Here is a 23,212-nt window from a genome sequence, read left to right on the forward strand (position 1 = left end):
GTAAGACCAACAGTAAAACCATTCTGAGCTGTAAAACTATACAGATGCTCAGGTGTATTAATGCCCTTTCCTCTGGCCAGTTTCCATAAAGGATCACTGAATGTTCTTGCAGGCAGTTCAGCTCTCCTCTAAAACATAATCAATCTCTGCTCCTTTATTCCTGGCTCTAAGCCATTATATCAGCGTGCTATGCCCTAACTAATGAAACACCTTGAATAAACACTGATCTAATAAAACTCATTTTGTTTTCGGATCACTGAGTTGACTCAGGTACAAGTTCAGGCACACACGCACACACACACACAAACCTAGTGAGGACCTTTCACTGACAGTCATTAATGTGGCTAATTAATGCTATGCATAATGCTGTTCCCACAAAATTATATCTGTCAGATATTTCTATACATTTTGGTATATTTGATCTCTACCCCATACACAATGTTTGTGAGGACTTTCCACTAAGAGCCATTAGTCTGGCTAATTAATGCTATGACTACATCTTAATCTAATCCTAACCTTAACATCATTTACCAAAAGGAAACCTTTTGGTGCTACTACATTAAAAAAAGCAGTTTTGTCCAAATGTTCCCACAAGATCTGTACATTGCAAGACACACACACACACACACACACACACACACACCATCAGGATTGGGGAAAAAGAATGGCCTGTCATCCTTCTCTTCATCCATTTTCATGTATTTGTAGAAGCCAAACCTGAAAAAACACAAAATGAGAAATCATTAAATTATAGACCTGAACTTTGAAGGACAGCATTACTCAGCCAACACATTTCCTACAGCTCTTAATACAGTCTGCTTTCACACACTCAAGCACAATCAAGACATACTTAGCGTTGTGTTGGCATTTTTAAAATATATTTAGCTTCTTAAGCATTCTTAAAAAAAAAAAAACATACTTCTCCAGATAAATGGGCGACTCCCGGTAAAAACACTTGTTCTCTCGTTCCATGTGTGTGAGGCGGGTGAAATCATTGGGATAGACGAAGGATAGATACACCTGCAGAAAGAGGAGAATCAAACACGTTATTACAAAAGTTAAAATGCTGTTTTCTGGAAAGAAAAAGAAGCTAGAAACACATCCTCATGGAAAAGCACCTTTAAGGACGTTGATGTATCAAGTAAGAATAGAAAGAAACTGTAACATATTCCATACTTCAGTGAATATCTGTGATGGATTGCAGCAGATTTCTAACCATTTCTGGAGTGAATGCATTCATATACATACAGATACATTTTTAGCAGAAGAGAAAACATCAACAAAGAAAATCAAAAGGATGAAAAAAATCATTTCAAACTGTAGTTAATGTGGTACATATGCAATGCTGACAGAATCAATGATAATTACAAGTAGGTCGTGTTTACACATTTTCTCTTAGGAAAGAACATAAAACATGATTGACAGCAGGTTAATACATACATATTTCATTTAAAAAATGTTTAATGTTTCTTTAATTGTTTCTTTTATTTTGACACCATAACTCATATTACCCAGTTCAGCTAGCTTGTGGACGCTAGTGGAATTTTAGACAAATACAATATTTTCATGCTGTAAAAGCATGTACAGAATGGTTGCTAAAATGCATAAATGAATTTGACCCGAGTAGGAAAATTAGCATGAACAGGTGAAGGCTTGTGAAGGTAGCATATATTTTTTTCTCCCCAATCATGGACCAGCAGTTCATCTCTTCTGCACTACTGAGTATTGACCAGATGGGGGCAGCACTACTTAATATCTGCTCGAGCACTTCAGAATTCACTGCAACAGGTGCATGTAAAGGTCCTTTATTTACTGCCATCGAAAAACATTACAACCATCTGTTTGTATCCAGCCTTGTCCACACTGCTTACACACACAAATATTTCTTTATTCTGATACACTTATTTTCATTAATCCAAAATATACATGTCTATGTGTGTACATGTGTACATGAGGAACTCACAAACTGCAGGCCTTGGTAGCGTGCAATGGGGAAGTCTTTAACCACATACGTGGGTGAGTATAGACACGGTGGCAGCACGTTCTCCAGCCGAGAAGGGTCAATCATTGGAGCTGCAGGGACAGGGAGGTAGAAACAGAGAGGAGATAATGGTTAGACCTCATTTATGTAGTCTGTTCAGGGCACAAGTAACAGAGCAGACAGGAAAAGCGATAAAGAGCGTCAGATAAAGGCTCACTCCTGAAGAAGGTGTCACGAGGGTCAGGTTTCAGCATGTCGGCGCCATGCTGCCTGCTGGTCTGACTCTCCACAGGGAGTTGGCTGTGACTGGCCAGCGTCTGAGGGATGTGATCCACGCTGTTCATCTTCAAACCGTTCTCATCTTTCACATAGAGACAAAGGGGAAGATAGGAAAGATGTTTTTGTTGATTATCGATGAACGGATAGATTCAGTTAACCATGAAGTGCCGGCATTTGAAAACCAGCCACAGTGCAATCCGTTGGGAGAGATGAGGGAGGATTTTAATTCAACCATTTCATTCGAGCGAATCACCAACACGCCCGAAAGCGCTGATTGTTTTTGTCCGCTTTATGGTGACGCATCTGGAACTGACAGATTATCCAGATTTCAGTTTCAAACGGTTTTACTTCCAGGGCTCATGTACACAATTTAATTTAATAATTTGCACCTCAGTGCCTGTTGGTGTTAAACAGTCATCAATTACCTGTTGCTTGCTGAACAAGCACTTTAAAGAGTGGGCTTTAATCATAAGCATCCATCAGCCCAGCCACGTGTCCATCCATCCATCCATTCATCCATCCATCCATCCATCCATCCCTCATCAATTTCAGCTCTCTTAGGACTTCTGATTTATGTGTGTGACACTTTCCTTTCTAATTAGAGTGTGTAATTAAATGGAAAGACTACATCAGTTAATCCAAAGGGAATTCAAAAGGAGCACTGTATGCTTCAGCATTATTTACCGAGTGTGATCAGTCCAACTGTGGAACTGGCAAAGATAGTGATTGGAATATCAGGCTTGCTGAGGCAAGACAAGTTGTTGACTTGACTATCAGCTCTATTAGTATAACCCATTCAGACAGCACACAAAAGTCGGGATAAGATTTATCTCAACAATGTAACAGCAGCTTGCTTCTAATTTGGAAGACTATTAAGCATATGATAGCCTGTGGCACGCTGTGTAGTGTGCAATGTAGCGCTCGTTTATGGATTCAGGGTTCCCAGTTTGATCCTGAGCTCAGGTTAGGAAGAATAAGCCTTTATTTATTTGTTACATATACATTACAGCACAGTGAAATGTTATTTTTGCTTATCCCATATTGGTAGGATGATGAGGTCTGAGCGCAGGGTCAGCCGTGACACAGCACTCTGGAGCAGTGACGCGCATAAGATTTTCTTACAGACCCAACAGTGGCAGCTTGGAGGCACTTGGGCTTTAACCCCCAACCTTCTGATCAGTAATCCAGAGTCTTAACCATCTGAGCCATCACTGCCCTTTTCAAACCTTTGAAGGGTTACTGTCTATATGGAGTTTCACAAAATAAATCACTTTCTATTCTGTAAGGTGTGCACATTCTGAAGCGATGTTATTATACTGGTACTATTATGATGCTATTATCCTGAACTCAGAATATTAAGAACGTTAACAGAGACCATAAACATTTGTGATGCAACTTGCATAAACTGAATTAGATGTAAAACTACAGCAGCACAGGCTCTCAGTGAACAGAAAAGACAATGTTTTCAGTCTCCCTGACTCAGTGGTGCAAGCTGAATGATGATGTTGAGAGGTTTAGATATTTGTGTAGGTCACAGCCTCTCTCCTGAGCTAATCAGCCACTCGTTTGTTTACACAGAGGCTAAAATTGTGCATCGACACGTTAGTCATATCTATTGTATGAGGAAGAAGCAGCAGCAGATTCGTCTTGCCTACAGTAATTCAATTAAAAGCATCATTTAGAATAATGACAGAATCTCCTATTCCTATCTGGAGGATTCAGGGTTAATGAATAGCTTTAACTGATGATAACAGACATATTTGAATTCATGATAAGGCACCATAAAGCAGCCTGGAAAAAGACACAGTTGACAAATTGACTGGCTTATAAATGCTAAAACCACGATCAAAGTGGACAACCATGCACACAAAGAACCATGCACTTTCCTGTCCCTGGCATGAAAATTAACAAATAAAATATTTGTGTAAATTTCCAAAGCTGTGTGACTCTGGAAAGGAAATGGTTAAATCACTGGAAAACTTGGGCTTCTGCTGGCTGTGGTTGCTAAGCAACTTATGTCCCACAATCCTTTTCTCCTACCTCCAATAAACCACTGTGGGAATTGAGGCGTAAACAAAAGGCGAGCTGAAAAATGAATGAATTCAGAGTCTCACAATATTTAGAGACTAGTGCAAGTCAATCAAGCTTCCCAGGGTAATGGGCAGAAGAGAATTTACACATTAATGTGAGAAAAGAAAGAATTACATACATAGCAGTCGGTAGTGAGTTTTGTTCCCATAGCGACGACATGAATGACACGCGGTCTGATGAGATCTGTTTTTTGAAAAGAAATTGATGTCTGTTTAAGTCCCTGATGATAATTCACCTGAGGAAGTTTAATTCTGGGTTTAAGCAGATACACTACAGGTGAACAGGGTTATTGTACTATAACAAGAGATGTCTGTTGATGAGATCTCAGTTAACTGCTATTAAGCCTCAATTAAATTTGCCTACAAAAACAAATTCTGGACATTTAAGTCTTGAGTTTACAGTGAATAAACTCTCTAGACTAATTTGTTGGAATATCACTTCTTCATTGTTTATTCAAGAAAATCCCTTTAGCTGTCAGAAAACAAGAAAAAAGAAAAAAGAAGAAATCCAACAACCATGAACATTTCCTCTGTAATATTCTTCTCAGCAGGAAAAAGAATGAAACTAGAAACTAGACATTTGCTTCTGAATAAATATAAGAACAAAAGTGAGGTAATCACTTTCCTTATGATTGACTTTATTTTTCCTTCTAACGAGCCTCCAGTGAAGACAGTGAAGACATTATGGAGATGAAGCGATGAATAGAAACACTCTTCTGACGCATCTATTATTTCATGATTGCTAGAAGTAATTAAACGTTTTTCAGATACACACATCAAAACGAATAAACACTGCACGCAGCAGGTGTCAAAACCATTTTCTACTGCCACATCTGTTTGTAAAATTAGAGATCTCTATCTAGAAGACACTAAAATCTTCAGACTCCCATTAGGGTAGAATTTTGGGATGGAAGCAGCACCACTGCTAAAAATTAGTTAATGACCCTTGGGAAACTACTAATGTCCAAAAAAGTGCAAACAAATCTAGCCTACAAATCTAAGATAGCGAGAGACAATCCTCAAATAGAAGTAAGACTTTATTATTGTCACATATCCATTACAGCACAGCGAAATTCTTTCTTTACATGGTCGGCGCACAGGGTCAGCCATGATACAGTGGCCCTGGAGCACAGAGGGTTCAGGGCAGAAGCAGTGTCAGCTTGGCAGCTGGGGCATTAACCCTGATCTTCTGATCAACAACCCAGAGCCTTAACCACTTGAGCCACCACCGCCCCTAATTATAATAAAAAATAATATTGTATTATAAAAATACTTTCCCAAGAGAATCAACAAATGCATTAGTAGATATAGTCTTTTATTTCAACCCCTTTTGAATGTTTAAACTGTGGCATGAATAGACGTGAACACATGTGTAATGGTGAAGCAGACAATCCCAAAAGTCCTTAGAGACAAAGTCAATGTCAACCACATGCCGTTGTCTCAAGTGATCAACAAATGTAGACGTCTTCTTTAGAGCAAACATCACCTAAATCAGTCACGGTGAAAAAACTAGATAATGTACAAACTAAAATAACGGCTTGCTAATGTTGGGGTTTGAAGTGAGAGGAAGTGAGCCTAAGTAAAAAGGTTATGTAATAGATTACATGCTTCTGTTAACTGAAAACCTCTCAATACACTGACTCACTTTCAGTGACACTTTTTGACACAAGCTTCTTTCCATAAATGTTAATAAACGTCTCCTTATAGAAAACCTTAATATATCAGTGACCGCACATTTTTCTTTGAACTGTTACTATAGAAACAAAAACATATCTGGAACTAGCACATTAATATAAGCTTGCTATTTTAATTACAGCCTACATTACTGCACTAGTAGAAGGTTTAAACTGCACAGCTGAGATTTAATAACATAGTAAGTGAATGCTACTTTCCCCACATTGTTAACATTAAAGTAGGAATTATGACACCACCACCTTGCAAGTCCCTAACCACTGATGGCATCTGCTGTGAAATCAAACCCTGCCTAAGAGAAGAATCCTGTTAAAAGAGAGAAATGGGATCTATTAGCATCATGAGAACATGCAGTGGCAGTTGCTCGAGCACTTAACAGCTAGCACAGAGCTGAAAGTCATGACCAGTGAGCAGTCGCAGGGAGTCATGTGACTGAGATGGGATGACAGCTCAAGTGGTGTGTGGAAAAATGTGTGTACAGTGTGTATGTGTGTGTACAGTTTGTGTGTGTATATGCAGAGGAGCTTACCTGTGTACAAGGAGATATATGCAGAATCTAGGACCTCATATTTTAGCCCTGGCAGGAAAGGTCGCCACTGTAGTGTAGAGAAGAGAGAGAGAGAGAGAGAGAGAGAGAGAGAGAGAGAGAGAGAGAGAGAGAGAGAGAGAGAGAGAGAGAGAGAGAGAGAGAGAGAGAGAGAGAGAGAGAGAGAGAGAGGAGAGAGAGAGGGAGAGAGACAAAGAGAGAAAGAGAAAGAAAGACAGAGAGAGACAAAGAGAGAGAGAGAGAGAGAGAGAAGAGAGAGTGGGAGAGGGAGAGGGAGAGAGTGAGGGAGAGGGAGAGAGAGAGAGGGAGAGGGAGAGGGAGAGGGAGAGAGAGGGGGGAGGGGGGAGAGAGAGAAAGAGAGAGAGAGCGAGAGAGAGAGAGAGAGAGAGAGAGAGAGAGAGAAAGAAACTTCAGAATAAGACATTTTCACATGAAAAGGTGAGTCTGGGTACCAAGAGGACAAGACATCCACATTATCCTTCATTTATCTTACTTTCAGCATGCAAGGTCACCTTCATATGTGTGTCAGACACACAACGTCTCAGTCATCACACACACGCGCCACACACGGCTTTGTGGCAACCCCACAACTGACAGGCTACAAGTCTTTTAAAGACGATCAAGAAATTACCACATCGCTTCTTGTTATCCTTCAACTAATGAGAGGTGACAAGGCATTTTCCACACTCCGAACTGAGATGAAACACACCCACCCACCCACACACCCACACCCACACCCACACTCACACACACACACACACACAGAATATAAGCCTAAACAGTATATATGTACACAAATCATATTCTGTAAGACTACACAAATCCATTTCCTGCAGTTTGTTGAGTTTTATTGTGAATGTTGGAATGTTCTCTAACGGGGACATATTTGAAGGTGAACCTGAAGGCAGACTGCAGGATGCAGGACAGAGACCGAGCTGATGTGTGCTGGGACACCACTATACATGCAGGGCACTTCAGTACACACTATCAACACCATCAATCACTGCTTCCTCTCTAGAGCTGCTAGCTTCCTCATAAGAAGGCTGAAGAGCTATCTGAGCCTGCCTTTAAAACAGTGGGTTAGTTACAAGCTTTATCCAAACAGCTTGTCTGAAATATTTATTTGCAGACATTTTGTCTTGTAGACTATAAAGTAAAAGGCATTTATGTTACTTAACTTGTTTTATTTACCTGCTTAAAAGCAAAGAAGACAAAACATCTTTTGTTGAATTTTCTATTCTGATCGGTCAAAAGGTTTGGATTAAATTACGACTTCTATTTAACCAGCAGTTCTTACAAAAGTGCTGGCTAGGAATTGAAATCACAGGTCTACATTAATGCACTAATTCTAATACATTAGTGTTTCTATAGAAACAGCTCAATCACAGGCAGCTTTAATGGCAGACACTCCACATGATTTTAAACCTGTTCATTAAAAATAAAACCATATAATCATTGATGACGCTTTCTGTAAGGAAACGCTTCTCTCCAGGTGTCTTATTCCTTAAATAAATAACCAATCAGCCAGGTTTATTTCCAGGAAAGGTTATCGGGCAATTTCAGTGGAAACTAAAAAAATCAGTTTGCGGGCATAATTAGTACGTAATCTCTGTAGCAGATCTCTGTTTCAAGCTTAAGAATAAAAAGCCTCTGGTGAACATCAATACAAGAGCAGGTAAGAGAGCTTTAATTAATAAATTCCACATTGCTAATCCCACCCACTGAGATTGACTAAGTGACTGTTCCATCAAATAAAGGAAAGGAAATAAATAAAAATATACAAATGACTGCTTTATAGATTATGTACTGTACAAAACAGATTGTAGTAAACGTATGTGGTTCACTAATGTATCTAATGACTTAATACAGTCAAGATATTTTGCCTTAAGGCATAAAACTCAAAGTTTAAACTCTTAAGTAGCTAATGGAATCCAAATGGAATAAAAAAACACATCACAAAGACTTTTAAACAAAAATGTAGTGACTTATAACAGGGACGGGTATAAAAATGATATAAAAGTGTTTAGAAATACCAAATCCAACAGTGGAAATAAAGGTTTTAAGAATAACATACTATATGACCTGGGGTATAGACTGAAAAAAATAGCAAAAATCCAGCAGGAAATGTGATGAAACCTGTAGAGGCAGGTTAACAAACACACAATCGCTACACATTTCAAATTTGAACTTTGATTGTTTTCCTATTAATATCCTAACATATTTTTGTTACATGCAGTTTTCCATTCAGCCAATTATGTCATAAAGTGCATAGTCATGCATATATAGCTCAAGAGCTTGAGTTATTGATCACATCAAACATCAAAATGAGGAACAAGTGTGATCTCCATGGCTTTAACATTGGCATGGTCGTTAGTGCCAGAAGAATAAAACAAAAGTAAAAAAAATAATAAATACTACCAAAGTAGACTCAGTACAAAACCTTACAAAATAAACTATATACATCAGAATGGTGGAAAAGATGAAGTTGGTGCCATATAGGCTGGATTGTGTATTTCAGTAACAAACAAACAACATTGAGGGATCATCATCTGGGCTTTACCACTCTTTAAGCCTGTCCAATGTAGCCTCAGATTCCTGTTCCTGGCTGACTAAAGTGGAATCCGGAGTGATCTTCTGCTGTTGTAGCTCATCCACCTCAAAGCAGCACTGTTCTGACCAACACAGTTTCTAAAGTTTGGCTATTTAAGTTACCGTAGAATCGTCATGCAGAGCTGCTGCTTAATGGATATTTTTCCCTTTGCACCATTCTGCATAAAGTCTAGAGACTGTTGTGCATCAAACACAGAAGGTCAGCAGTTTCTGAAATACTCAAACCAATAACCTCATATTTTCACTATTCTGATGTATATATGTTTTTGTAGCATAATAAGCCTTCACTATTTCAGAGACAAACACATTCACATGCATCCATAAAACTTTATAAAAAGCCAGCTACAGTGACGGTATTATATTTCAGCCACCCTACGCTCTGCACCCCTAAATCAGTTTAAAGAACACTTATATATAAGCCTATATTATATATGCTAGTTATATATGCTGAAACACCATATTGTGCAAATATGAATTGTATATAAGGCTGAAATGACAAGCCACTGTGCTGTCACATTAACCTGTTCACACAAATGCACATTTCTTTTATAGTTATTTTAACTTTACAAAGGTATTTTAACTTTACCTTTTTTTTTTTTGTGAAACTTGTGTTTACCACTTTTGTTTATGATAAATTTCCTCGTCAGTCAATGTAGAAAATGAATGTGGGGTTGTGGGTTTGTGTATTCTCTGTATTTGTGCTGAAATTCAAGATCTATCCCGACAGTTGGTCTGTACGAGCTATACAATGATCAGTTATTGGCCTAAACCTTTTCTCAGCAATAGCCAAAATATCTACACCATGAGTAAAAGAATAAAATCAAACAAAAGAGAAACAGAGTGGCAAAGGCAGTCTGTTGTATTTCATCATTTGTTCTATCTGACAGGGGGGATTTGTGACGGTGTGATAGGGTTGCTCTTTTCAAATGGATGCCTTCTGTCTGTCAAGTGCAAATCACAAGACAACGCACTCCTCAAAAAGCATTGCCTCCAATGGTGTAAAATCTGTCAGTCGCAAACCGCTTTAATGCCACAGAAAATCCATCAAACCACTCAATAATGCATTAGAAACAACAGCTGAATCTGGGTTTATACCAAATAGATTCTCAAATATTCGATGATATGACCAAATCTTTACAGAATAGTGGTTGAAGCAATAAAATGTATTGCGATTGTATCAATGCAATCTTTTCCATTTGCACAGGAGCTGGATTTTACTTTGTAGCACCAATTGAGCCTGAGAGAACACTATTTATCTGAAGTGAACCTAAAGTAGTCATGCTCCTTTTTAGCTTCATCCTGACATGCCTCTTTGGGTCCTGTTCACTAGAACACTCCCAGTGTTGAGTGTGTGTTTTGTCACGGCTCTTGACTTCATACCCACCAATCACAGCACACCAAACAGTGATGTGTTGCCATGGGAGACCTTCTCTAGTGAGGAAAGAGAAAGGCACACAAAGAGGCATAGAATTGTTCTCCTGATATTAAAAACTGAGCTGGAAATGTGTAATAAAATGGCATTTCAATGCTCTTCTTGTTTTTTTTATTCGTTTGGTATAGAACATTGTCATGTTATCCCTGACATGAAGTATTTGAGAGTCAATGTCTGCGATTACATACAAGAAATAATGCAGTATTAGAGTTATTTTAGTGCTTCGCTCTCTGTTTCTGTGCTGTGGACTCTGTCCTTGCTGTCAGGCTTGTGAAGAAGCACTGTGGCTGTTATTTTTGGCTTGTAATGTGATTTCCCTCACAATGCTGATGATTTCCTCAAGCGCAGCCAGCAAATGTCTGCAAGTGAGCGTCATGTCCGAAGAGCTTACCTCTCAGCGCCAACTGAAGCTAATTAGCAAATAAACAGATGGATGAATAAATGAGTAAACAGAGTAGACACAAACACACATTAATAAACATACAGATGCAGACTATGTGAATTCAGTGTAGCGTGTGAGATGAGGAGTGGCTGTGAGGGAGTGCCTGCTGTTTTAGCTCCTTAATAATGAAGTCATCAGCTGAGACAAAAGCACAAAGAAATGAGAAAGAAGATAAAGTGACTAGATAGAGGGACATGGCTGGGTGGACACAAACACTTGGAACCCATTTACACCCAGGTTACCCATTTACACCCATTTACACCCTAGTTCAATGAAGATATGGGACTTATTTCTCCTTGAATATACACAAAACCAAACACTGAATTTAAACAGAAACATAAGCTACGTCTGAATATCCCTATAACTATACTGTTTAGTACAAAACAGTACACCAAAGACTAGTATTTCAGAATTTTTAGTGTTCATAAAACAGTATTAGAGAAATACCCAGATAACCTACTGCCTCCACTGAGATTCTGCAGTATGAAACCAATTCCATAAGGCAAAGGGACTAGCCTTAAAAAATAGCAAAATGCAGCACATTGGCTCTTTTTAAGGGTACGGTATTAACTGCTGTTCCTTGCTGTTAAACTGTATTTGTTATGACATCGTAGGTCACCTATAAGCGCTACAGTTCACATAAGAGACAGCTAAAGACAGATTTATTTCAGGTTTAATTCACAAGTGGGTCATAAATAAACATACACCAAGTTGAATGTCCCTTTACAAACTCTATAAGCTTCCATCTGGCTGATTGTCAGAAATTGTCAGTAGGCTGTAAAGGCCCTACATTTAGATACAGTAACTTTGTGTCCTTGATATCTTGGGAAAATTTAAGCAACTCAGTCAGGAGCTAACATTAGACCTTCTATAAGGCCACGTTCACACTGCAAGTCTTAATGCTCAATTCGGATATTTTGCTCAGATCTGATTTGATCAGATCTGAAAAAGGTTTTCGCCGGCGCATAATTGTGACGAATGTCGATGTAGATTGACGTAAAAGTCGCATCAAATCCGCCTTGGCTGTTCACACTGCGGCCACATTGGAAAAGATCAGATTTGGGTCTGATTCAGGACCACATATGGAAGTGGTCCAGATCTGATTTGAAAAAATCAGATCTGGGCCAGATTTGAGTGTTCACACTACTCCTGAAGAAGTCTGACCTGGTCACTTGACCCCAAAAAAATCAGATTTGGGCCACTTTTACCTGCAGTGTGAACGTGGTCTAAGTCTGATAACAAGACCAAACAATTAAAAGTACCACAAGCAATCCCAATTATAATTTTCATTTTTTTATTACTTAAAGCAAACAGAGAAAAAATAAGTGCTAGTTTATATGTTTCAGGAAATTACATTAGTTGGCATCATGAAGTAGCATTGCAAGTCATCAGACAGAATGTATAAACCTAGACATAACTGGGACTAACAGCAGGTCAGTAATGCTAATTAAGTCCTCCAAAGTTGTAACTATATCAATTAAACACAACAAACTGAAAATACATGAGGGAGCACAAGCAAAAAAATCCTAATTGAAATGTATGTTAACATGAAAATATGAAAAATTGAGTCTAGATTTAAGTAAATTTTTGGACACAACTGTACAGTCTGGTTCTATTGAGACGCATGTGACTGTGAGCGTAAATGCAAGTGGTTACAATATTATCAGCAAAAATGAGCAGGTGTAAATGTGGTGTCAGACACTCTTACCCCTGGTGCAAAAGTACAATATAGCACTGTCTCTCTCACTTAAAATGCTGCACTCATTTTCACAGTAATATCCATAGACGCAATGCCTGTCTCCCCTTTTATACACATTTCTCTCGTCCTCTAGAGAATGGTTCTCAACAATTCTTGCATGCAAAGGATAAATGAAGTGCTTTTCTATTTCCATTTACTTGTCCAAAATCCACTCGTTCCTCTCTCCATTTTCTATTTCCTATGCAGGAAAAAAATCAATTGGAGGACGAGGTTGCAGAATCTCCCTGTCTCTGAAAGGGCACGGCTGCTCAGATTCATCACGCTGGAGCAGCCCAGGCATTTGGCCTTATTATGCGTCGTCTTTTTTTTCAGGTTGTAAACGAACCCTGAATCTTTGTGCTTTATCACCTACATGCGTGAGCACGATTGCAAATAGACTCACAGTAAATCTGCTCAGCAAAAGGATCTAAATCCTGATGCAGCAGGGAACAAGAACTCACACAGGTCACACACTCTGTGATTTGTTACTCGGGTTTCACGGTTTCATTAATATTTTCTCAGAGGCGCCAGTCGGCAAGTGCCACTGCTTGCTCATGCCAATCGGCTCATTTCCACTTCTCGTTTCATATAGACTGAAACAACTGGAAATTTGATTCCAGGATGTTAGATACAGATCTAGGAGGACAGCAGTTGTGAGTATCATAACTGTGAAAGTGAAGGTCTTGAGATTGAATGTGGCACTTCTGGAAATATCGACCTTGAAATTGCTTGCTTCAATCATCTTGCTGTGCCGCCTCTACATCCCAACATTTTGGGGCTAGATGGTGAAACCTTTCTGACTTTATTCTCACACACAAAAAAGTAATATCTGTGTCGAAATTATTTATCTGTCTATCTGTCTGTCTATCTATCTATCTATCTATCTATCTATCTATCTATCTATCTATCTGTCTGTCTGTCTGTCTGTCTGTCTGTCTGTCTGTCTGTCTGTCTGTATATATATATATATATATATATATATATATATATATATATATATATATATATATATACACACACACACACACACACACACACACACACACACACACACAAAACATACACGACATAACTCACAAGGGTGAGAAGAGTGCTGATGGACACAATCTTCTACAGAATAAGTTAGTAAAATTTAACAGTAGGCCCAGAAGCCCTGTTCATTCAATAGCGCTCCACCATAAACCTTCTTCAGTATTACTTTGAGACTTGAGGGGGTTGCCACAATTAAGAATTGCTCTGTGACAAAATATATTTCAGACACAGTGACTCACCCCAACCTCCACATGATCGGAGCCCTTGTCATCCTGCTTGTGCAGAATCTCAAAGTAGTACCTTCTAGAAGCGATGAGACTAAGCAGAAACAGAGGGAACAAAACATCTCAGTCAGTTCACATTGGCATGTAGTATCTATTTAACATTTTATTTGACTTGGTTTATAAATGTACTCTGGTATTATTGGTACCATGAACAAAAATTTATTTTTTAGAAATGCTCTATAATTCTAAATGAATAATTAACAGCATTTTTCTGCCTAAATAAAGTATCTGTGTAATTCCAATAATCTGTGCAAATGGGTTATACTTATTATTTCATATTTTAACATAAAAAAAATATATATATATGAAATGATCATTTAAAAAATCAGATTTTTTTACTCCCAGGAACTCTGGAGCTGTTTGCTGTTTGTACCTGGGGTACAAATATGAGGTTATACACACATGTAAAATCCATTTTTTATCCATTACTTTACAAAAATAAATAAATAAATAAACATATTCTTCACAAAAGAGCTGGTGGTTGACTTACACAGATGGATTCAAAAAATATTTAATTTATGGAGAAAAAAGATAAGCCACAACAAATCATTCGAATCTGAAACTTCTGACAATTTGTCTGGCACACTAATTCCTTAATACAGTGTGGAGAATGGTGAAGGAAGGGAAAAAGTGTAAAAAATCAATCATTTATTATTGCACAGTTAATTAACTCTTGTGGATGTCAAGTTTCAAAATTAATTATTAAAGGCTACTTTCATTACAATAAGCTGTTTGGAAGCAAAAAAAAAAGGGACTGCATTCATGGAAAAGCTCCTGATAGCTACTGTTATATATGGAGATGAACCAGTGTTTTGGGGCTGTTAGTTCGGGGGCTCTTGTGCACATTAAGGCACAAATATTGTTTTTGGAAAATTCAGCCCCAAACCTGGTTGCCTCTGCAAGGAGGTTCAAAGACAGTTCAGTCTCCAGATATGAACACTAGTGAAACCCGGTGGTCTGAATTGAAGATTACATCAACCTAAGAAAATAAAGGAGATTGAAATAAAAAAAAAAAAAAAAAAAAAAACAAAAAACCTCAATGCTGTTATAAGTGCAAGTGTTATGAATAATTAATTGGAAGTGTACTAAATACTGTATATTGAAACCAATATTTTGCAGAAAAATCTAGATAATATTCATTCACTGGCATGAAGGGCACCAATAATTCTAGAAGTCACTATATTTCCATACACGACATACACACACTTCCTTTCTAGAAGAAAACAAAATGGTGACAGTAAAATGTAATTGATTTGGGGGCATGAAAGCCTTTATTATCAAAACATATACATTACAGCACAGTAGAATTCTTCTGGTTTTTTTTTTTTTTTTTGCATATCCCAACTGAGGAGGTCGGGGTCAGCACGCAGGGGCAGCTATGATCCATCACCCCTGGAGCAGGGAGGGTTAAGATCCTTGATCAAGGGCCCAACAGTGGCAGCTTGACAGTGCTGGGGCTTGAACCCCGATTCTCCAATCAACAAGCCAGAGCCTTAACCACTTGAGCCACAATTGAGCAACTGAGGGTGAAGGGCCTTTCTCAGGGGCCCAGCGGTGGCAGTTTGGTGGACCTGGGGTTTGAGCTCACAACCTTCCAATCGGTAGTTTAACACCTTCACTCTCAGGCTAGCACATCCCCAATGTAGTATTAATGTGGAAGGCTGTGAAAGTAACGTTCTTACTTTTAGTTACCTGTGAATGATTCATGCTGCTTATTTCTGAATGTCCTTCTTTCATTTCCTCACCCACCCTAGGTAACATCTCAAACATATTTCAGTAAACTGGCCCACATCTACCGGGTGAGGGGCAGTTACTGTATAGACTCTCACCCGGTTTCAAAGTGCCGTTAAAAACACAGCAGTCAGCCACCAGCTCGCTTTATCTCACATCACATGGAGCCAATATCCTGCTTCATTTCAGCTGAAAATATGCTTCAAAAAGATTTGTCCAAGGTCTGGAATGAGGCTCCTTCTATTTACAAATGCTGTTTATTTTATTTGGTTTGCTTGTGCCCTGGCAATTTCAGAGATGATATTTACAACATGAAACATCTAAAGAGTAAATTTCTCATGCATATTCATGAGGGAGGTCAATGCATGAAATGGCAATGAATTCAGATTTAAGCATGAATGATTTGTTTGTATAAGTGTGTGTGTTTGTGTGTGTGTGTTTGTGTGTGTGTGTGTGAGTGTGTAAGAAAGGCAAGAGGAAAAGGAAACAAAATAGGGCTCCATGCAACATAATATGCAATCCTGTTGCAATTCAATATAGAGTTTATATATGAAAAAAATATTACATGCAAGGAAAAACACATGACGGAACATTAACAGGTGAAATGTATCATGTTTTGCATAAGAGCATGGTCCAAAGTATGTTGTTGTTTGTTTTGTTTGTTGTAATGTTTAAATTCCTTACAAAATACCTCACACACGTGGACTGTTTCTAATCACGGTTCCTGATATCGCTTATGTTTAAGCAGCTATAAACAGCAGCCTTTCCTGTATCATCTCTCCTGAAGTTATTGCAAGAAGTCTGCCATGAATGAGCCAGTAAATGAGCTTGTGTTACTAAAGAAACTATAATGTATCAAGACTCATGTTACATCTCTGATAATCTTATGAGAAATGAGAACACCAGCAATGTGTGTGGGTGACATAGAGAGAGAGAGAGATAGGAAGATGATAAACGATGAATGTTAATATATAGGAGGAGATGCACATCGAAGGGAGCAGTTGGTTCCTTCTGCACTCTCTTACTTCCTATCAACAGTATATCGCTTTTTCAGTGGCTAATGCATTGGTTTTTACAATCCTTTCATTCATTCATTCATTCATTCATTCATTCATTCATTCATTCATCAGGTAACCACTTCATGGACATAGAGATCCATCTCTTTTAAAAGGAGGGAGAAGGTGCATAATAATAATCTATATATCTATTTTATAATAAAAATATGTTTTCAATTATACATGTGATAAATAAAATATCTCTATGAGTAGTATTACTGTTGCAGAAAAAATATGATTATGTATGGATCAGCCTTAAACATTAAATCCACCTGCTTAATATAGTGTAGGTCCCTCTTGTGCTGCCAAAACAGCTCTGACTCATTGAGTAGAAGAGTGCTATCTGGCACCAAGAATTTAGCATCAGATTATTTACGAGTCATGTAAGCTTCGAGGTCATGCCTATATAGAATGGACTTGTTTGTCCAGCTCATTCTACAAAACTGGGGAATTTGTGTTTTTTTGTGTGTGAAAGTGTCATAGTGTAAAAAAAAAAGTTACAGAATAGTTACAGAAATGTCAAATTTATACACATGAACAACTGTGTTACATTGAATTATATTTTGCTACTAGAATTATTTTGCATACACAAGCTCACAGCTGTCCATGATTAGTTAGTGTAGCTCTGACTGACAGGTGAGATCATAATACCATTCCACAAAATACCCAACAATACCCTAAACAGCATGGCCGGTACCTCGAGGTCACATATATCTTGGTGTTTTGGCTATGGATGAACTTGCATTATTTATTTTGACCTAATCTGGTATATTTACAATTATTATTATTATTATTATTATTATTATTATTGCCATCATCAACTTATTTAATCTAGTGTATTATATACAATAAACAATTCTGTAGTACGTCCTAACCCGTATTTTAGTTAATAGTGAGGTCACACACACAAAGAAACACACACACACACACACACACACACACACACACACACACACACAATAGACCTTTAGTGAACTGACAGGCTGTGTAAAGCAGAACACACACCACACAATGAGAGAGAGACAGAGACAAACGTGTTGTATTGAGACAAACCTGGACTGTGTCAGAAAGTCAGAGATAAAGATATAAACGTTAAGACAAAAGACCAAAGACCAAGCAAAAGAAGCCAGGACAAAGACACTTACCTAGATCCCTATGTATGGTGATGAAGAACATATAATACACTCACACACCTCTATCTGTGAGGGATATTACTGCCTCCCGGCATCACGTTTACACACATTTACATGAGATGAATTAATTAGCAAGACACTTGTGGAAAAGATCCAGAGATAGACACAAAGTGAAGTCAAACTCTTAATTGGTGTATGTCTAATTGCTGACTGTCTTCAGAATTTCCTTTAATTAAATATAGGGTTTGAAGCCAGCCATGTACAGATAACTCTGTTTGAGACACAGTTTACATTACAATTACAATTGAACAGTCCAGAAGAGCTTTCTCATTTCATGTCTACTGCAAAAAAAGGAACTAGTAATCTATTACTAGTTATATGTCTAGTTTGGCTTAGGAAAAAACATTGACATTTTGAAACCTGAAACTCTCAGTAACCTGATGACTTCATGCAATCACATAATTCAATACTGAGCCTTGGGAGTGGATCGCTTTGACACAGATGCTGAGATCTCCACTGAGTTGACTTTAAAGCAAACCTTGGACCAATTACCAGGATTTGGTGGGTGTTAATTCACAGCCGTAACTTTGTTATAATTATACAAATATATAATAACTTTGAGGGACTGTGTGTGTCTGTGACTGACATAATTCATAAACCAGTCATAATTCAGAGTAACTGTCTTTTACTGTTTTTAACTGTAAATGGTTTCATTCGTTATTTAATTGGTGTAATAGAAAACAGCTGTTTCTAAACTATTTTAGCTATTATTTTGTGTGCATTTCTCCTTTTCATCCAGTTGTCCCTTTCAGTTTTGTACAGTGCTAACTGACACTCCAGTGTATTAAACATATTTGATACTGTTTGTCTTCGATGTACTTATATGCTTTTCTAACTAACACGTCTAATTCTGTCACCTCAAATTTCAGTTCTCTTCCCTGAAATCTCTGAGATCTAAACTCATCACAGCTATCAAGAATAAACAGCACACACAAAACTTCATTTAAATAGTTATTATTCCTGTAATTTAAATCTGACATCATTTACATAATGTTTCTTTTGTAAATGGCCTGTGAAGCTCCCACTCACTACACGCTGAATTTATTAGACTGCACAAGCAAAGCAAATGTAGTTAGGATCCTAGTAAATCTAAGCGATTTCAAAAATATAGATTAAATGATATTTTTGGATGCAGGTTGTTCAGTATTAAGAGCAATACATCAGTTATTTTTATTCAAATACAGTACATGACTTTTAGCAATGGTAACATTAAAATTCATGATAAACAGCTTTATTCCTAGAACCTCATTTTTCAGTAATTTGGGTTTTTTTTTTTGGTATCTGTGTGTGTTTGAGCCATTCACTGGTGATTTATGCTTGTGTTGTCTGGTTCAACATCAGAAGACTGTGTATTGCTAGCATAAAGCTCCATTCACTTTGCTTAAACTCAAAATTCTCTCAATTATATCAACATTTGGATGCCATCTGGCCTTCACCTCTTTTTTTAAACTCATTTAAACTTTTTGTCTCCGCTTGTAATTTTCCTCACTACATTCCACATTTCACCTCAAATCTCTCGACTAGTATCTCTGTGATCTCTGTAGATTCCTTTTACATCCAATACCAAGAAAAGCAGCCTTTACATTATTCACACACAGAAACTGGCAACTTGACAACTAATGCATCTTTGCTGAGTGATATAAAAACTACACTAAGTCACATCAGAGCACACACACACACACACACACACACACACACACACACACACACACACACACACACACACACACACACACACACACACACACACAGACACTATTTGTTTTTAATGGATCAGAATGGATAAATGAGTAAATCAGCTATGTACATACATGTTCTTAAAAAATCTAGTTACTCAACACTGCAGTCCAGTCATGCACTCTCAAGTACAAGTTTACTCTCAGGTCAGCAGCTTTCACAAAGTGGAGTCAGATGATCCAGCCCAAGTCAAGTCCCTATAGTCAGCAGCTATAATGACTAAATCAAGTCCCCAATGAGCAGCGCTCATAAGCGAGTCGGGTTCCAAGTCAATAGTCAAAGTCCTGATGTCCTTTTTCTGCATGGAACTTCTTTAACTTGAGAATTACTTGCAGCTGCTAAAGAAATCCTCACAACAGCTAACTTTAAGAGTTCTGTTGATAGTCCAACTTGAAAACCCCAAAGATACCTACCAAAACAGTTTATGCCCAAGCCTTTTCTGTTCTTTGGTGGACAACTTCACTTGGAAACTGGAGATCTTTAAAATAAAAGAAAGACCCTGACGCTTACACAGAAGATCTTTTCAACACCCCCAGTACTGTTTGATTTATAGGATGCAGCTGTCTCAAGGTTTCTTCCTCTAAGGATGTTCATCCTTCTCGATGTCACCTCAGGCTTGCTCATTAGCGATCTAAATCTACATCTGGAGTTCTGTAAAGCTGCTTTGGGACAGTGTCAAAAAATCCAAAAATAAATTGACAGTTACAGCTGAATTTTGATCAGCAACTGATTTGGTCCTCAAGGATAAGCTTAACTTATCGTTATCTATTAGTCCTTACAGTAAACTGCAAAGCTGAAGGCCTGGCTTGGTAATGACAGTCTAATTTGTGAAATTTCTTTTTTCTTGGTGTTGTTTCTGTTCTCCAGAGGGCATAAGACTGGAATCTATTTCTGTGGAAGTCTGTTCTGGATGAAATCCCAGAAGTATATCATTTCACATGGAGATGACTCACTACAAATGTAAAGTAATGTAATTTGAATGATACCATAGCTCCATAAAACATATGGGGCAAAGCTAATGCATTCTTCAAGAAGGGACATAATTTATATATATATATATATATATATATATATATATATATATATATATATATAGTATATTAAAAAATGGACTTTTATCAAAATTTACTTGCTCTCTGTACGTTCAACTGTTTGATTAGATAAATGATCTGCTTTATTCTTTACAACGTACCTGCAACTAACACAACATGTTCCCCTCTCAATCTCTCAATAGATCGATCTGATTAGAAAGAACTGTTTTCATTTTGTATCCTGATAGCCTTTGGATAGACAGATTGCAGTTCTATCCACATTTCCCTCAGCAGTTCAAAGGAAGCCCAGCTACGATGCCCAGCGGATCACAAAGCTTCTGAAGTGAAGCACTGTTATATCTCCCTCTGACTCTGGAGGGATTACATAATACAGTACAGTTTGTGATGTAAGCATGTGAGATTCTGGATCATTTTTCATTATTATTATTTTGTTCAGCTCCTTTGGGATTGCAGAGTCATTAGCATGCCACAGGACACCACTGCTATTTCTACAGGCATACAGTACAGAAAAATGGTAATGAACAGTTTTGCAAAATGAAAACCAGAGTTTTTTCGGTTGACTCAGATATGACACGTTTAAATTGGTAAACACTGGCAGGAGAAAAGAAGGAGAAAAAGCATGAGTAAGAGACCAGAAAAGCCTAGCAGGTGGCAGACAGAGACAAATAAAACAAGCAAAAAGAAAAAAAGAAAACAAAAAACAACACCAAAAAAACTCATTAGTTAGTCACCAGTCAATTTAGCTATGAACATATGGCCAATGACAATCTATTTTGCCTCATCAGCTGGATATTTTAATACCAGACCTTTTTGTTGAGATGGCAGATTTCAAGAGGAAAAGACAGCAGGTCTGGGACAGACTAAACCTCTTCCATGTCACATATTATGCCCTTCACTACCACTGTCAAGGGATAAATGTATGGCTTGGACAATTCCCTGCCAGAGCAGCAGAGGGCAATCCAACAGGGTCTGTTTATGTCCTGTGACATGTGTTTTTGCATTCCCACGTGTGTTTGCCCCACCTGATCCCGTCTCTGCACACATGTCCCCTACATTTTCTTAATTACCTTCTGTATTTATACCTGCTGTCTTGAGTCTTGAGAGTGTTTTTTGCTGAGTCCTTGTCTCTCGTTATCTGGTTTTAGTTTCCAGTATCATTTCCCTGTATCCTGTTGTGTTTTGTTGCTTATTTTTTTCCTTAGTGTTTTCCTGTCTCTGGTTTAGTTATTTTATTAATAAAACCTCCATCTGCCTTCTATCCCTGCATTTAGGTCTAGATTTTGTTCCCACAAAGGCACCTGCACCTTTTGTGTTTATTTTGTATTTATGTCTTTTCTTTTTAATAAAAGAGACAGAAAGAACTCTGAATAGATTTCTAGGTAACTTACCTAGGTAGTTCCTAGGTAGACTATTATAACTTGTGATATCATGAAATGTATACTTATATTTTTACCCTGAAGGCAAAGAGTTTTAAACATAAGGATAAATCTACTGTTATTCTATCACACAAGATGCTGAATAACATTGATTTTCTCATTACAGTGTCAAGGGCTGGGGTATACAGGCAGCATGTGAACAGTCAGTACTTGAGGTTAATATGTTGGAAGCAGGAAAATTGGGCAAGTGAAAGGATCTGAGGGATTTGGCTAGATGACTAAAGTAAAGCAGGTCCAAAAAGGCAGTGTTTCAGGTATACAGTGGTTAATACCAAAAATACCAAAAGTGGTTCAACAAAGGATAACTGGTGAACTGGCAAGAGTCAAGGGCAGTAAAGGCTCACTAAAAGCATGTAGGGGAAAAGCGAACCCTTCTAGTCCAATCCTACAGAAGAGCTACTGTAGAAACTGTGGAAAAAGTTCATGCAAGCTATCACTGAAAAAAATAAAAGAGATGACTTGGCCTCCAAATTGCCCAGATCTTAATCAGAATCTATAGAATTTGATGGACAAACAGGATCTGCTGCTATCATCTTGGTGCCAAATACCACAGCAAACCTTCAGAGGTCTTGTTGAGTCCATGCATAGATGGATGGGTCAGAGCTGTTTTGTCATTACAAGTGGGACCTACACAATATTAAGCAGGTGATCTTAATGTTCGGTGTGTGTATACAGTACATACATCATATATCCTGAATAAATACTAGACACATCATTCCTTTCATCAGGCTCTCGACTCCACGTGTCTCATTACTGAACCACATGGAACTTTATCAGTATTCACATGTTCAATTCTGTATGTCACACTGACCTATCAATCAACTGCCCCAAATAAGTATACAAGTCAAATATTACAAGACATTACAGGTCAGAATCTGGAG

General features: G+C 37.9%; 1 protein-coding gene across 1 annotated transcript in view; it reads right to left on the minus strand.

Moving 5' to 3' along the window:
• b4galnt4a (beta-1,4-N-acetyl-galactosaminyl transferase 4a) overlaps positions 1-23,212 on the minus strand; it is a 125,001-nt gene that overhangs the window by 7,463 nt on the left and 94,326 nt on the right. The window contains exons 8-13 of the mRNA XM_060887182.1: positions 14,083-14,161; positions 6,572-6,638; positions 2,199-2,342; positions 1,964-2,073; positions 920-1,020; positions 644-717 (exon numbers count right to left, since the gene is read on the minus strand). Of these exons, the coding sequence (XP_060743165.1) occupies positions 644-717; positions 920-1,020; positions 1,964-2,073; positions 2,199-2,342; positions 6,572-6,638; positions 14,083-14,161 (575 nt within the window). The remainder of the gene's footprint in view (positions 1-643; positions 718-919; positions 1,021-1,963; positions 2,074-2,198; positions 2,343-6,571; positions 6,639-14,082; positions 14,162-23,212) is intronic.

This window comes from Tachysurus vachellii, chromosome 14, assembly GCF_030014155.1.
Source record: "Tachysurus vachellii isolate PV-2020 chromosome 14, HZAU_Pvac_v1, whole genome shotgun sequence".
NCBI classification, from domain to species: Eukaryota; Metazoa; Chordata; class Actinopteri; order Siluriformes; family Bagridae; genus Tachysurus; species Tachysurus vachellii.